At 29.2% G+C, this 14,610-nt stretch overlaps 1 protein-coding gene across 1 annotated transcript in view; it reads right to left on the bottom strand.

The window, feature by feature from the left end:
* The window catches only part of LOC107437838 (uncharacterized), a 327,128-nt gene that overhangs the window by 184,061 nt on the left and 128,457 nt on the right, over positions 1-14,610 (bottom strand). The window contains exon 4 of the mRNA XM_016049967.3: positions 11,737-12,033. Within this exon, the coding sequence (XP_015905453.2) occupies positions 11,737-12,033 (297 nt within the window). The remainder of the gene's footprint in view (positions 1-11,736; positions 12,034-14,610) is intronic.

Genomic DNA, 14,610 nt, shown 5'->3' with positions numbered 1-14,610 from the left:
TACAGTTTCGAGAAAAAAATTTAAACTGTACTTTAAATTCATAGTTTTAGTTTTAGGACCCCTGCTTACGAATCATAAAATTACAATTTTAATTGAGCCTTTTTTTAAGAAAAAAATTGTGCCGAATCTACTTGGATCCCTTAATTAATTTCTAGGTCGTACTAAATATTGAACAGCATTAAAAATTGAACAACATTATATATTGAAAATTTAAATTTAGTAATATATCATCATTGGATAGTGGAATTTTAGTTTTTTTTCTATAAACATTAAAATTAAGCAAATTTTAAAAGTACTTGATTTTTTAAATAAACTTAACATATTTCATAGAACAATTGATTTACTTGAACAACTTGATAAAATTTAAATTCAGTAGAAAAATATAATGAATTAACTGAGATCTTTTAAACTTGAATTTTTTTTAAAAATAAAAACTACTATTGAAACATAAACAGGAGGTTATACTTAAAAATAATGAATGATATCAAAACTAGAAATTTTTGTTTCGGAGATGAGATATCAATATGAAGTATTGTAAATAACTTCTTCTTGTTTTTTGATTAAGTTCTTTTTTCAAGCGCTTAAGTATCTCTTTAAAAGAGAAGAGACAAGAATTTAGAATCAGATAAGTGAGATAACTTAGTGAAGGTTCCATTCATTTGAGAGCATAGATAGTTTTAAAAAAAAGGACAGAAAAAAATTACAAGTACAGAACATTTCAGCAGCTGTGTTGCACATCTTTTTCAAATCAATAAAAGGAAACCTTTAAGTAACAAAGGCTCTTTTTTTTATAAACGATATTTGTTCGTTCGTTTCTTTAAATCTTCCGTGAAAAGAATTAATTTCGTCTTTCTCAGCAAGAATTTAATCCTTGCGGGAAACGACTGGAGAGTTGCAATTTAAATCTTTACCTCATTCATCTCAGAAAGTGAATTTTATCTTGTTTAGGTTTTTTCTTTCTTTCAAGAAAAGAAGAATCGTTTATAACTTCAACTGCTTAGAATTTATTGATTTCTTTTATTATATGTTCTATTAAACTCATTAAATAAACAAGTAAAGTTGTTTTGATTTTTAAGGTACAGTAATTAATAACTTGTAATAACTTGATGCTTCGTTGCTTAGGAAAAGTATTAATCCTTACGCTTGAAAAGGATTAAGTAATTAATACGAGATTTTATATATTATCAACATATTTCAAGCATAGGAAATTAATAAAGGTATATTTACGAGAATGGTTGAAAATTAATATGCTGTATTGAGAAATTTTTTTTTGTAAAAACTACCAGAATATGGTAAACTCTACCATGTTTCCACCTCTATGGGAGCACCAAAAAGCCTTGTAACTTCTTCCGAAGTGCTTTAATCATGGTTTTGGTGAATTCCCCAACAAAAAAGTTTTATAATATGCGATAAAATTTGGTAGCTTTATTATGATATCTTATTGCGCGTCATAAAAACCATTGACTTGATTAAATTTACTTTTCAATTTCTAATTTTTAACTAAATGTCTGGTAATAAGAACTATAATTTTTAAAACCAGAATTTCCGGCAAAGTATTACTATGTCAATAGAAAAATTACCAAATGAATGGTAATACTATATATTTATGAAATTATATATTTGTATTTAATGGTAATACTATATATTTATGAATTAAATGAAATACTATATATTTTGCTTTTATTAACTAGTGTTTTTTTTAGCAGATATGTCATTACTATACAGCTCAGTAATTTTACCAGAATTATTAGATAGGAATTTTAGAATAGAATTTGGATAGTGGAAAAGTAATGGGAAAATATTTTAGAATTACTACATTTTATCAATTATAAAACCATGCTTTTTATTGTTAAATATTTACCAAAATCATTACCAAACCGTTCGGTAAAAATTACAGACCATTTTGGTGTTCCCATTTAGCCAAAAATATGGTAAATTTTATCATATTCTAGTAGTTTTGACAATACTTTTTTTCTAAGTGCTTGATGATTAAGAATGCTAAAACATGCTGCATTACTTAGGTACTCATTTTAGTTATCGGGCTTATACCAAAAGAATATAAGTATCTATGTCTTACTTAATGATGCATAAGCAATTTTTTCTTGGGGTGACTCCTATTTGGTCCGATGAGCTTAAAATGTCCCCGAGAAAGAGAAGAGCTTTGAAAATTAAGTCTTTGATTTGTTTGATAATTTCTCTTTATTTGATACTTAAGTGACTATTTGGTCCGTTGCGCTTAAAATGTCTCCGGGAAAGAGAAGAGCTTTGCAAATTAAGTCTGATTTGTTTGATAATTTCTCTTTATTTGATATTTAAGTGACTATTTGGTCCGTTGCGCTTAAAATGTCTCCGAGAAAGAGAAGAGCTTTGAAAATTAAGTCTTTGATTTGTTTGATAATTTCTCTTTATTTGATATTTAAGTGACTATTTGGTCCGTTGCGCTTAAAATGTCTCCGAGAGAGAGAAGAGCTTTGAAAATTAAGTCTTTGATTTGTTTGATAATTCCTCTTTATTTGATATTTAAGTGACTATTTGGTCCGATGGGCTTAAAATGTCTCCGAGAAAGGAAAGAGCTTTGAAAATTAAGTCTTTGATTTGTTTGATAGTTTCTCTTTATTTGATATTTAAGTGACTTTTTGTTTCGTTTTTGTAAGTCCTTTATATGTTTTCATTACGGATCTACAAATTATGATAGTGCGAAGATATGGTGGTCGGTATATGAATTAATAAAAAATAGGGTGGCGAATTTCTGATTAAAACCCTTGTATAATTTTCTAGCAACAATTAAAGGAAGTTTTCTGTGTATTAAAAGTGGTATTTTATACTCATATTATAATCCTACTTTTCCTTTTACTTCATTCTCATTTGCTATTTTGAGTATAAAAAAAATAATATTTTTAAAAACCACGTTTTCGTAGTGGAGAATAATAATTAAAAAACAAAAATTAGAAAACGAAAAACGTGGGGTGCATGAAATACATAACAGTAACAGTATGTGTGCTCATGAGAATGTGTGTATGTATATCTGTAATTGTATCTGAATGTAGATGTGTATGTGGAATATGTTTGTGCATATGCATGTGTATGTGGATGTATATGTGTATGTGGTTGTGCATGTGCATAAATAAGAAAATGTGTATATCTATGTGTATATGTACTGTTATGTATTTCATGCTCCCCACGTTTTCCATTTTTAAAATTTTTGTTTTTTTAATTATTATTCTCCACTACAAAAACGTGGTTTTTAAAAATTTTATTTTGATTTTTTTTGTACTCACTTCCAAAATCAATTTTTTCTTTCACTGTACACAAAACTTTTCAACTGACATGTGACACTAATTTGAAATAATCGAATCGACAACAAAAGACAATCGCGAAAATATTTATTTTTCTTCAATTTTAATTTTATTTTACTTCGTACGCATTTTTCTCTTCATTTTCATGCATTGCCATCCAATTCTGAACTATGTGTCAAATTTGAAGTTCGTAGCTAGTCGGGAAGTTAGTTTAAAATCGATTACGAAATTCCACCCGAACAGATATACACGAAGGCAAGTTGATATAAACATGGTGAAAAAAAAAACTGAGAAAATACAGTTTCGAGAATTGATACATTTAGAGGTATGAGCAGAATTTTTTAAACTTTTTTTATAGTCTTTTGAATATCTTGTTATGTAGAAAACGAAAAAATAAATAATTAATGTAAGTAAATAATTATTGCAAATAATTATTGTAAATAAATATTTAATATAAATAAATAAGTGATATAAATAAATAATGAAAATAAATAAATAAGTAAAATAAATAAATAATAATAATGAATATAAATAAATAAGTGAAATAGATTAAAAAAATCATTCCAAAAGAAAATAGAACTTGTTTATTTTATGAAAAAAAATAAGAAAAAACGAATTGAAAGAAAAACGATATATTGAAAGCAAATAATTTTTCGTGTTGTTGTTGTAATGGATAAGTATTTTTTCCATTTTCCAAACAATTCATACGATAAAGATTTAAAAATGACGATATTTTGAAACACTTTATATTTTTGAGCATTAGAAAACGGCATATAATCATCTCTAAACTACAAAAATTTAAACTTACAACGGGATAACAAACTAAGAGAAAATAACGATTTGCAGAAATAAGAAATTTATGAAGACAAGAAATCCAACGTATGATTTAATGATTTCTTTACTACACTTATCAACAATTGTTTACTTGCGGGGCTGCGGGATCAATATCCTTATTCCTGCATAATTACATTGTACAAACAATTCTGTTTGACTCGAACACCACCATGACTATTCACAAGCGTATTTGACTTTATATTTTATTGCAATTATCCTCAAATATCAACATTCCGAAATTCTCATAAATATATTTTATGTTATATGCATTCTTTTCTTTGCACTTTGACATTTCTTATTTCGGTTTTCCAAATAGAATAAGAAACGATTTTTTTTTCATTATAAATATTATTATTTGTGACACTTATTTTGTTTCTAAGCCATCACTGTCTAGCTTTATGTATTGAGGATCTGTGAGTCAGGGTTACCTATACTGTAGAAAATTCCAGACCAAATTACGGTAAAAAGTAACGTCAAAATTAACGTCCGTCTTCAAACGTCAGAAAATCCTTGGGAATATTTTTTCTGTGTATAATAATACCGTTGTCTTAAAAGTGGCTGACGATTTCAATAAAAATAATTTATGAAAAGAAGAATGCATGGTTTACTGCGTTCTGCTTAGGAAACCATCTTTATAGTTCATTAGGTATAATTTATATTAACAGTTAACGCTGCTAACTGTTACTAGGAAAAACTATAAATAATAATCTTCTGTATGCCAGTTTAAAATATTTGCCTGGGCATACATTAATGTTGTCCTCAGAGTGCGCTACGTTGTTGTTTCCTATGGTTACTATTTTAAAAGCATTGCTTCCCAATTTTTTCTATTCAGCAGCGCCCTTTGTTGAGGAATTAGTTAAGTAACTTAGTAGAAGGGAGACTAAAAACCAGTTTCCTAATCAGAATATAGGAAACCATGGGGACACCCGGAATGATAATAAAATTTTTTAATGAATTTATTATAAATTTAAGAGCATCTCTGGGAACTCGTGTAAAAATATGTTAAGACAAAAATAATGAAATTCTTTTTAATTATAAATTGAAAGTGCTAGATCGATAGTAATCATCGTGTTCAATTTCGTGCCTATTAGAGCTACCGTTTGAACACCTAGACAGATGTTTTTCTTTTGTTATATAATATTTCCTCTTGCTATACAGTTGAAAAACAAATGACGGAAATTTTAAGCACTGTCACAAAGAAAGGAAAATTTCCATTATTAGCAGTAAATTTTATATATGATTCATATACACACAGACACCAATTATAATTAAAAATTTGATTGGTTTATTTTATGGACACGTTTACATCGTTTTGATAACTATTTATTTTTCAAATGACTTATTAATTTGTGTATGCATAATTTCGGGGCTTTTTATTTGCTATTTTATTAACTTATTTTTGTGTTAGTGATGGTGCAAATATGAATTAATTAAAATTTAAACAATATTTTCAGTAATTGGATCTTTCAAGTATCTACTGGAGTTCCATGTCTGATGACAAAATTCGTTTCAATTATTTCCTGACTTCTACAGAAAGAATTTATTTCTATATTAGTGCTATTTATTGTCATAATAAGTTTTGACCACTTTCTGGCTGAATAGAGGGCTCAAATTTAAGCATCCTGCAATTGTTTTTTCTCTTACAAATTGACGATTGTCTTTTCAGCATTGCAAACCAAATTTATTGCCAATTGAATTTTCGACAACTCTCCCAAGTAGAACTGTGGTGGCACATTGGACTGAGAGTTCGCCTGTCAATGAGGTGACTTAGGTTCGATTTCCAGTGGTGGCTGTTTGATACGAATTCTGTTCCGGGATCACACCGATCACAGTGCTGACGTAAAATTTCTTTAGTGGTAGACTGATTATGGGTTAGAATCCCGTTACCATCGAGCTAACCGTTATAGAATTTCGTGGTTTTCCTCTCCATGTAACGCAAATACGGGTTAGTCCTCTACGAAGACAAATTTCTCCCAATATTTCACCCAGAAGTTCCTTTGTATTTTGGGTTGGATTCAAAATGATACGGCTTCGGAGTTGAGCTGTTCTTGACGTAAAGCATGTCGACAAAGTTATGAAATGATACCTTTCCTACTTTTGTCAAAATCTTCAAAAATTGGCATTGTTGAAAGACAAAGAAGCATAATATTACTTCTAAAAAATTAAAAAATCATATATTTTTTCTCTCCATTGCTTTAAATAGGATTAGCTCATCAACCAATGACCATGCCCTTTAACATAAAATAAGAATAAAACAAGAATTAAACAAAAATAAAATAATATATTTTGATGTTATTATAGAGCATTGACCATAATTTTACTGTTTTTGACATAAAGCAACTCGACAAAGTTATAAAATGTAGCATTGAGACCTTTCTTACTTTTGTCAAAATATTCAAAAATTAGCATTGTTGAAAGACAGAGAAGCATAATATTACTTCTAAAAAATTAGAATATCATATTTTTTTCATCGCTCTGCATAGGATTAGCCCTTTAACCAATGAGCATGCCCTTTAACATTATACTAATTCCCCCCCCCATTGTCATTATATTCCTTGTAAATTTACATACTTTATAATTAATTCATCAGTTAAGACTAAAGGTGATACTTTCCATAATACCACTCTTTTCTGTATCGTTTGATTTTTACGCCTCGAATATTTTCTAAAAGCTTTATCTTTTATAAAGCCTGCCAACTGCAAATTTCCCTTATTTATATCTAAGATAAATTGTTCACGCTCCTGTGCTGATAGTAATGAGACAATTTCGAATTCTTCATTTTTCTAACTTCTCATCCATAATCACATATCTTGCGGTATATGAACAAAAGCATTTTATCCGAGTAATTCATCATGTGACGTGAAAACGTTTTTTCATTGGTTACCCAGCCATGACGTAGTAAATGATATATTCTTGACAGAGAGGCATGGGAGGTAATATTGATGTAGACTGAAATTACAGACTAAGAAAAAAGGAATATTTAATTTTTTACTTTAATGAGACAGACGACGAATTTCGCTTTTTTAAGTAATTAGATTTTTGGACGCTAATTCGCTGAATTTGATGAAAATGGAGCTCAAATATAAGAATGTACAGTAAAAAATGGCGATGACATTTTTTTTAAACAATATTTGTCTTCGAAATTTTTCAAATAGTTTTTGAGATATTTGTAATCTTTCTAATAGGTAATTTTAATTAAGCTGAAAATAAAATGCTCAGAAATTATTTTTATTTCTACTGTTTAGTGAAATCATTCCTTTTTAGTTTTAAATTATGGATTATTTGGCTCTTAATGAACGAGTAAAAGGATTAAGGAGATTTATACGCCAAATAAAAAAAAATCGTTTTGTTTAAATGCTATACACTGTATAGCATTTAATAATATAGCACTGTATATTATACAGTACAAATTTAACACAACTCAGAAAGTGCTATACTTTTTAATGAAGATTTTCTTTTCTCACTTTTTGTACGTAATATGGTATAACACATGGTTATTCTTTAGATAAAAGAAAATCTCATCAAATAGCTTTTGATTTAATGATCACATTTTAAGCTACAGATAGGTTAGTGGTTAGTAGGTGTACAAATTTATTTGCATTTCTTAAAAAAAATGCAATTTTTATTGAGAAGATCTGACTAAGATTTAGACTGATCCTTTCGCTAAACACTGTAAATAATTTAGAATCAAATTGCATTAAGTACTGGTACTTTAAAATCCATTACATCATCTGTAAAATTCATTTTTACTGTAAATATGCCGCAATTTTTGAAGTACTATTTATTTAATTTGAGTAATTCAGTGATTTTACTGTAATTGTAACTGTAAAAATGACGGTATATCAGATTTTTTGTTCAGTAACAGGTTCCGATAAAATTGAATTTTATGGTTACAGTCATTTTCATCGTAATTTAATCCGGAAGTTTTTCGCAGTGAACAATTGGAAATATGTTTTCGAAATCTTCCGCATCCCATAGGAATTAAGGTTATGGATGGAAATGGATTTTATGGTTTCGGACACGGCTTTTAACCGTACTTTGACCTGGAATTTTTTTTACAGTGAACAATTGGAAATATGCTTTCGATATCATCAGTATCCCATAGTTGTGAGATCCAAAAGTCAAATGTGTCAAAATTTTTTTTTTGGAAAAATGTTAGTTTTTGTGTCTGTAATCTTATACTTAGGTATAAACATTTAATTAGCGTATTTCAATCGTAACTTTCTAACAACTGAGATTGCTTTTTAGTCCTGGCCATTATATAAGTTAGAGTGATTTTCAACTTTCAATTCTTTTGGGACGTTGAATTTAAAAATGCATTCCCAAAATTCGACAAATCATTGTAGTTTGAAAGATGGACAAGGAAAGTAAAGAAAGAGGAAAATTTCATTTTAAAAGTTTTAATATTTCCTCTTTAATCTACAGATTGGATTATCACGAATAGGACTTAATAGTCATTGTTCATTGTTCAAGGGCCTAACCTTAAGCATGATAATTAATTAGTGCAGAGGAAGATACTTTAAGTTTCGAAATTGAACACAAAAATTTTCTGTCTCTGAATAATCATACCTTTTGGTATCGACGGATTTGACTCTCAAAATCCTCTTTTCTAGCCGTAATACGGAAAATACGGTCCCAATCACTTTTTTCGTATTTCGCTCCATCTCCGCTTGGAACTAATGAAACTTTTTTTACAACTACACTGTAAAAAAATTTCTGATCAAATTACGGTAAAAAGTACTGGCACTTTGATTGCTGGAACTTTTCATCACTAAATATATTTTTACAGTAAAATCCACTTTTACAGTAAAATTCACTTTTATAGTAAAATCTATTTTTACCATAACAAAAAATCTGAAATGTCGTTATTTTTACTGAAATATTTACTGTAAAATTGCAGAATCACTATATTTAAATAGATATCAGCTTTTTTGTTCAGTAAAATTTTGTTGTAAAAATGGATTTTACGATAAAAAGTACTGCCTCCTAAAGCACCATTTTTTACCGTAATCTGATCAGAAATTTTTACAGTGTATGTGGACATATTGGAAACTACACAAAATAGCCAAATTTCTATTACTACGGAAACGTTTCCTGTTGCAGGCAGCTGTATTTTTACTAGTAACTCTCATAAGAAATTTGCGCTAATTATGCAATTTTATCAATAATATGAATCAAAATACAATTACAAAAATATTGTACAATGTAGCTTAGAACATGTAAAACTAAAATAGTTTTATTAATTTCCCTACCTTCCACGATTCACATCGTACATTAACTTTTTTTTTACTGATTCGTTGATGATAAAATCCATTAAAAATACAAAGAGATAGACGGAATTCTTCCACTTTGGCAAATCTAATTTTCTGTCTAAAAGGATTTACTCTTGTTGTACTTGATAAGAGTGCTCAACTCTTCTAATGATTCTCTTTTTCGATATTAAATCACATCACGTGCAGTTAGGATACTTTCTTTTCGAACGGAAGAAAAATAAACTGTCTATTTCTGTGTTTTCGCTCCTTTTTTTTCGAACTCAGTAATCAATATATTTGTGCGGCATGAATGAGTTTAATGAAAAATACTTTAAAGATAAAATTCATTAATCTTTTCGAACTTCGACTACGAAGAGTTAAAAACAAGCAAAAAAGTGGAAACATTCTTCTTTATTTCCTTTTAAAATAAAGATTAATGTAGGAAATTGTGGTTAAAGTTTTTCAATTTTTAAGAAAAAATTTGGATTTGAATCGTATTACTTTTAAAATTGCTTTTCCTTTATTGAAAGAAAAGTTTTTTAGGTAATGTTTTATCATGTTTTAAGAGCTTTGCGTACCTTGAATGCATATTATTTTCTTAGTGAATGCATATTAAAAAGGCACACCATGATGATTCTTTAAATCGACTATTTCCTCTGTTTCTCTAAGTCTTTATTGATTTCTTTAGAAATGGATTTTTAAATTCACATTATAAAAATTTTACAGAATACGTAAATTGTAAATTAAAGTGCTTAGGGGAAAAAAGCTTTAAATGACATTTTCGAAATTTTGATGGAATAAGTAAATTATAAGTTGAAGCCTTTTGTGGAAAAAGGCTTTAAGTGACATTTTAGTGAACTTGAGACAGTAGATTTACTCAAAGACAGCTGTTTTACTGTGATTCACAAAAAGAAGTTTAAGTTAATTAATTATTAACATTATTAATTAACATTGACATATTAAATATTAATTAAATATTAACATGATAATTTTTTTACACAAAAAAAACGTCAACAAATGATTTGACACTAAGAATTTTGTCCACTAAGGTCAGCTAAATTTAAAAACTTGAAAAATCAATTCAAATTTTTTAGTTAAATTAAAATTTAATAAGGTTTTTCTGACAGAAATATCATTTTTTCCCAATAATCATGTTGAAAATTTTTAAAATTACTAAACCTAATTATGTAAGTTGAATAGAATACGGCATATTGAAAACAAAAAGCTAGGTTTAGATAATTATAGCTTTATTTTACATTATTAAGCACAGTTTTTCGAATTATACTGCGATTAATAAATGTCAGTACATGGTTATGCGTTACTAGTTACTTATCTCATATAAAGTCATAAAATTTCACGATAACAATTGTTACACAAAACTCTAATACTCTTTGTGAGTTTTATAGTTTATTGAAAATAGGTGAATTTGTCTGCAAATTTCTGAAAATTTTGATAAGAACACAGAAGTGCACTGTAAGAAATTCCGGATCAAATTACGGTATAAAATACCGACACTTTTGATACATCATCCAATAAAAATCAATATTTTTATCGTAATTTTTGCAGCAATTATTTAATTAGAGTGATTCAGTGATTTTACGATAATTATTAGTGTAAAATTACGGTATATCAGATATTTTGTATGGTAACATGTTCCTATAAAAATAGATTTTACAGCAAAAAGTAACATCACCTTGAGTGCTGGTACTTTTTACCGTAATTTGATCCGGAATTTCTTACAGTGTATAAAACAATGAAAATTCATGAAAACACATGATACATAAAACCCTTATACTCTTGGTGGTGTTCCAAAATATATTGAAAACAGTAGAATCTGTCTGGAAATACTTTTACCCCCCAACGATCAGTTAATTTTCACGAAAACTGTCATAAAAGTGCCAATTTTTTTATTAGTGCTCTTTGATTAGTGCTGACATCTAGTTTAAAATAAACTAACAACAATTACCTTAAAAATATCCAGGTACTGACATCTGGTGAGTAAAAGAAGAAATAAAATGCTTTCCGGGCAAAAGAATTGAATAAGTTTTAGTCTTATTGGCGCGCTACTACTGAATACTCCAGCCGGGAAATATCACGGGAGCGAGAAATAAAGGTCGAAACCTCACCCCGTCATTTTCACGGGAGCGAGAAGGAAGGTAGCAACTAACTAGAAAACAGAAGTATTAAAAAATTGCTATCGCCAATGCCAATTCTAAGAGATTAGTTGTAACGTTATTTCATAAGAATCATGACTTATTAAACATTTTTTTAAAATTTATCTGTTACAAAATAACTGTTAGTTAATATAACAGCAATTTATTTTAGTGGACTTTAATAAAATTGAAATTACTCACTGTGGGTATGGAAGAAGCATCTACTGGATTGTTCGAAATATTTCTGTCTTCTGAACTGCCTGGTTTCTGCTCTGGGAAGGGCGACAAGTGTTGGTATCTTTGGGGTGATGATATTTTCGGCCTGCCTTCGTCGCTGGTCATTTGATAATTAAGCCTTCTGGTCCGGGTCCTTTCAGAGAGTGCTCTTTGAAGCATGGATGTCTTCTTTTTCTTCTTCTCTCTGAAAGGTTCGGGATATTCTGTCGCGATGGGAGTTTCATCTTCCTCTGTGCAAATGGATAGATTATGCCAATAACCCTAAAAAAATACGCCAAACTGTTAAAATTTTATCCACTGGTTTTTGTTTGCATCGAGATTCTTCCCAAAATCAAGGTTTTTCTAGGAATATCATGGAATTTCATTTCATTAGAACATTTATTTTTATTTCATTTATTTTATATTTACATCATTTATTTTAATTTATTTTCATTTCATTAGCTGAAATTGGAAATATTTAGTCTGCATTTAAGAATACTTATTTATATTTTAATTTTTAAGGCATAAATATCATGCGAGATTATTAAATGGGATTATTAAATAATTTAAAACCTGCGAAATTGTTTTCTTTCCCTTTCGGATGAAATATTTAATTATTTCTTGCTCAATATGTGTTTTTTTTAATAATCTATAAAACCCAAATTAAATGCTTTTGAAACTTAAAATGCCATACATTTTGTTTAAAAAATTAATAGGAAGGTTATAACTTTGTAGCAGAGCATTTAATAATTTTTTCACACTTTAATTTTTCTCATTTTACTCATAAATTTAGAAGTGAATTAATTAGTACAATCTAACTGCTTTCTTTTTAAAAAATAATTCAAAGCTTTCTTTAATTGACATAAAATGCTAGACAAAGTCGTGATTTTATAATGTTGCAGGACAACGTATGGGTACATATAAAAACAATTTAATTTTCGTTATGGGTAGGGAAATTCCTATTAACAAAATACTTACTTTTATTTTCGTTAAGCTAACTTAAGTATAAGTAACTTAAGTACAAGTAAAAATTGTATAGTTTTCCTTGTACTTTAATTTTGAAATTTAGCAATTTAGCAACCCGTTTATTCTATTATGGCTAGCATAGAGCGTAAACAATAAAAGTACAGTTAAAAAATAACTACTATTAAATACACCTTGTTGCATTTAAACGTCCCACGGTGGACTGATTGTAAGGACACGTTTCCTAGTAAAACACCGATGACAAGCATCGCTGACAGCGGTCAGTAAGTGGGTGAGTGACCATTTTGTTCAGCCTGCGTAGACACCATAGTAAGCGGTATTGGTCCTCGTTAAACTATTTTACCATAAAGTACTCGACTTAACACTCAGGTCGTCGGACTACCAAAGCGGAGAAACCATCCCCTCTGCAGAGGATCAAAATTGTGATGGCTTGTCCTTAGACCATTCTCAGAGATGATTCTCTGCATTATTATGCATCTCTAGTGTGGGTAAATTAAGTACTACTGCTACTACTTACGTTAAATGTTTCTAAATTAACTTGTATTTTTCTTTTTCAGCACATTCAAGGTCTTAAATAATTTTTTTTTAAAGTCGTGGTTCTGTCAAAAGAAGCTTGATCGTTTAGAATTCCGTCGATGAAAAAAATTAAGAACCGCTACTCTACAGAGTAAGGGAAGAAGCTACGTACGGGAGTGTACATTATGCTACATGAGAGTCAGAAATCTTAAATATTTTTTTAAAGTCGTGGTTCTGTCAAAAGAAGCTTGATCGTTTAGAGTTCCGTCGATGGAAAAAATTAGGAGCAGCTATTATATCGAGTAAGGGAAGAATCAACGTACGGGAGTGTGCATTATGCTACATGGGAGTCAGAAATCTTAAATATTTTTTTTTAAAGTTGTGGTTCTGTCAAAAGAAGCTTAATCGTTTAGAGTTCCGTCGATGAAAAAAATTAGGAACCGCTACTCTACGAGTAAGGGAAGAATCTACGTACGGGAGTGTGCATTATGCTACATGGCAGTCAGAAATCTTAAATATTTTTCTTAAAGTCGTGGTTCTGTCAAAAGAAGCTTGATCGTTTAGAGTTCCTTCGATGAAAAAAATCAGGAATCGCTACTCTACCGAGTAAGGGAAGAATCTACGTACGGGAGTGTGCATTATGCTACATGGGAGTCAGAAATTTTAAATATTTTCTTTTAAAGTCGTGGTTCTGTCGAAAGAAGCTTGATCGTTTAGAGTTCCGTCGATGGAAAAAATTAGGAGCAGCTACTATACCGAGTAAGGGAAGAATCAACGTACGGGAGTGTGCATGATGCTACATGGGAGTCAGAAATCTTAATTATTTTTTTTTAAAGTCGTGGTTCTGTCAAAAGAAGCTTGATCGTTTAGAGTTCCGTCGATGAAAAAAATTAGGAACCGCTACTCTACCGAGTAAAGGAAGAATCTACGTACGGGAGTGTGCATTATGCTACATGGGAGTCAGAAATCTTTATATGAGTTAGGAGATAGATGTCGAGTATACGTTAATAAATTATACCGTAATATTTTCCGACAATTACTTCGTTAATTGTATTTGCAATTTTTACTCACAAAGTGCACGTACTTTTATTTGGTACTTATTTCAAGAACTGTATTATTTATTTAAAAATCGTTACACCAGTTTGATAATATTATTTGTTGATATTTATAGTTGGTAGTTTTTAGAAAAAATTTCTCATACATGAATCTAGTTATAATGTACGCACAAGAATATATATGTTTTATAAATATGTTTTAAGAAGGATTTGCAAGATGTTTATTAAGTTTACGAGACACTTTTGTATAAAGGGCTCATTGGGTTCCAAAAATATTTCAAACTGGGAGCAATAGTAAAATAAA

The sequence above is a fragment of the Parasteatoda tepidariorum genome, chromosome 4, assembly GCF_043381705.1.
Source record: "Parasteatoda tepidariorum isolate YZ-2023 chromosome 4, CAS_Ptep_4.0, whole genome shotgun sequence".
Classification (NCBI taxonomy): domain Eukaryota; kingdom Metazoa; phylum Arthropoda; class Arachnida; order Araneae; family Theridiidae; genus Parasteatoda; species Parasteatoda tepidariorum.
The sequence above is the reverse complement of the archived record's forward strand: the minus strand, read 5'-3'. Positions and strand labels throughout refer to the sequence as shown.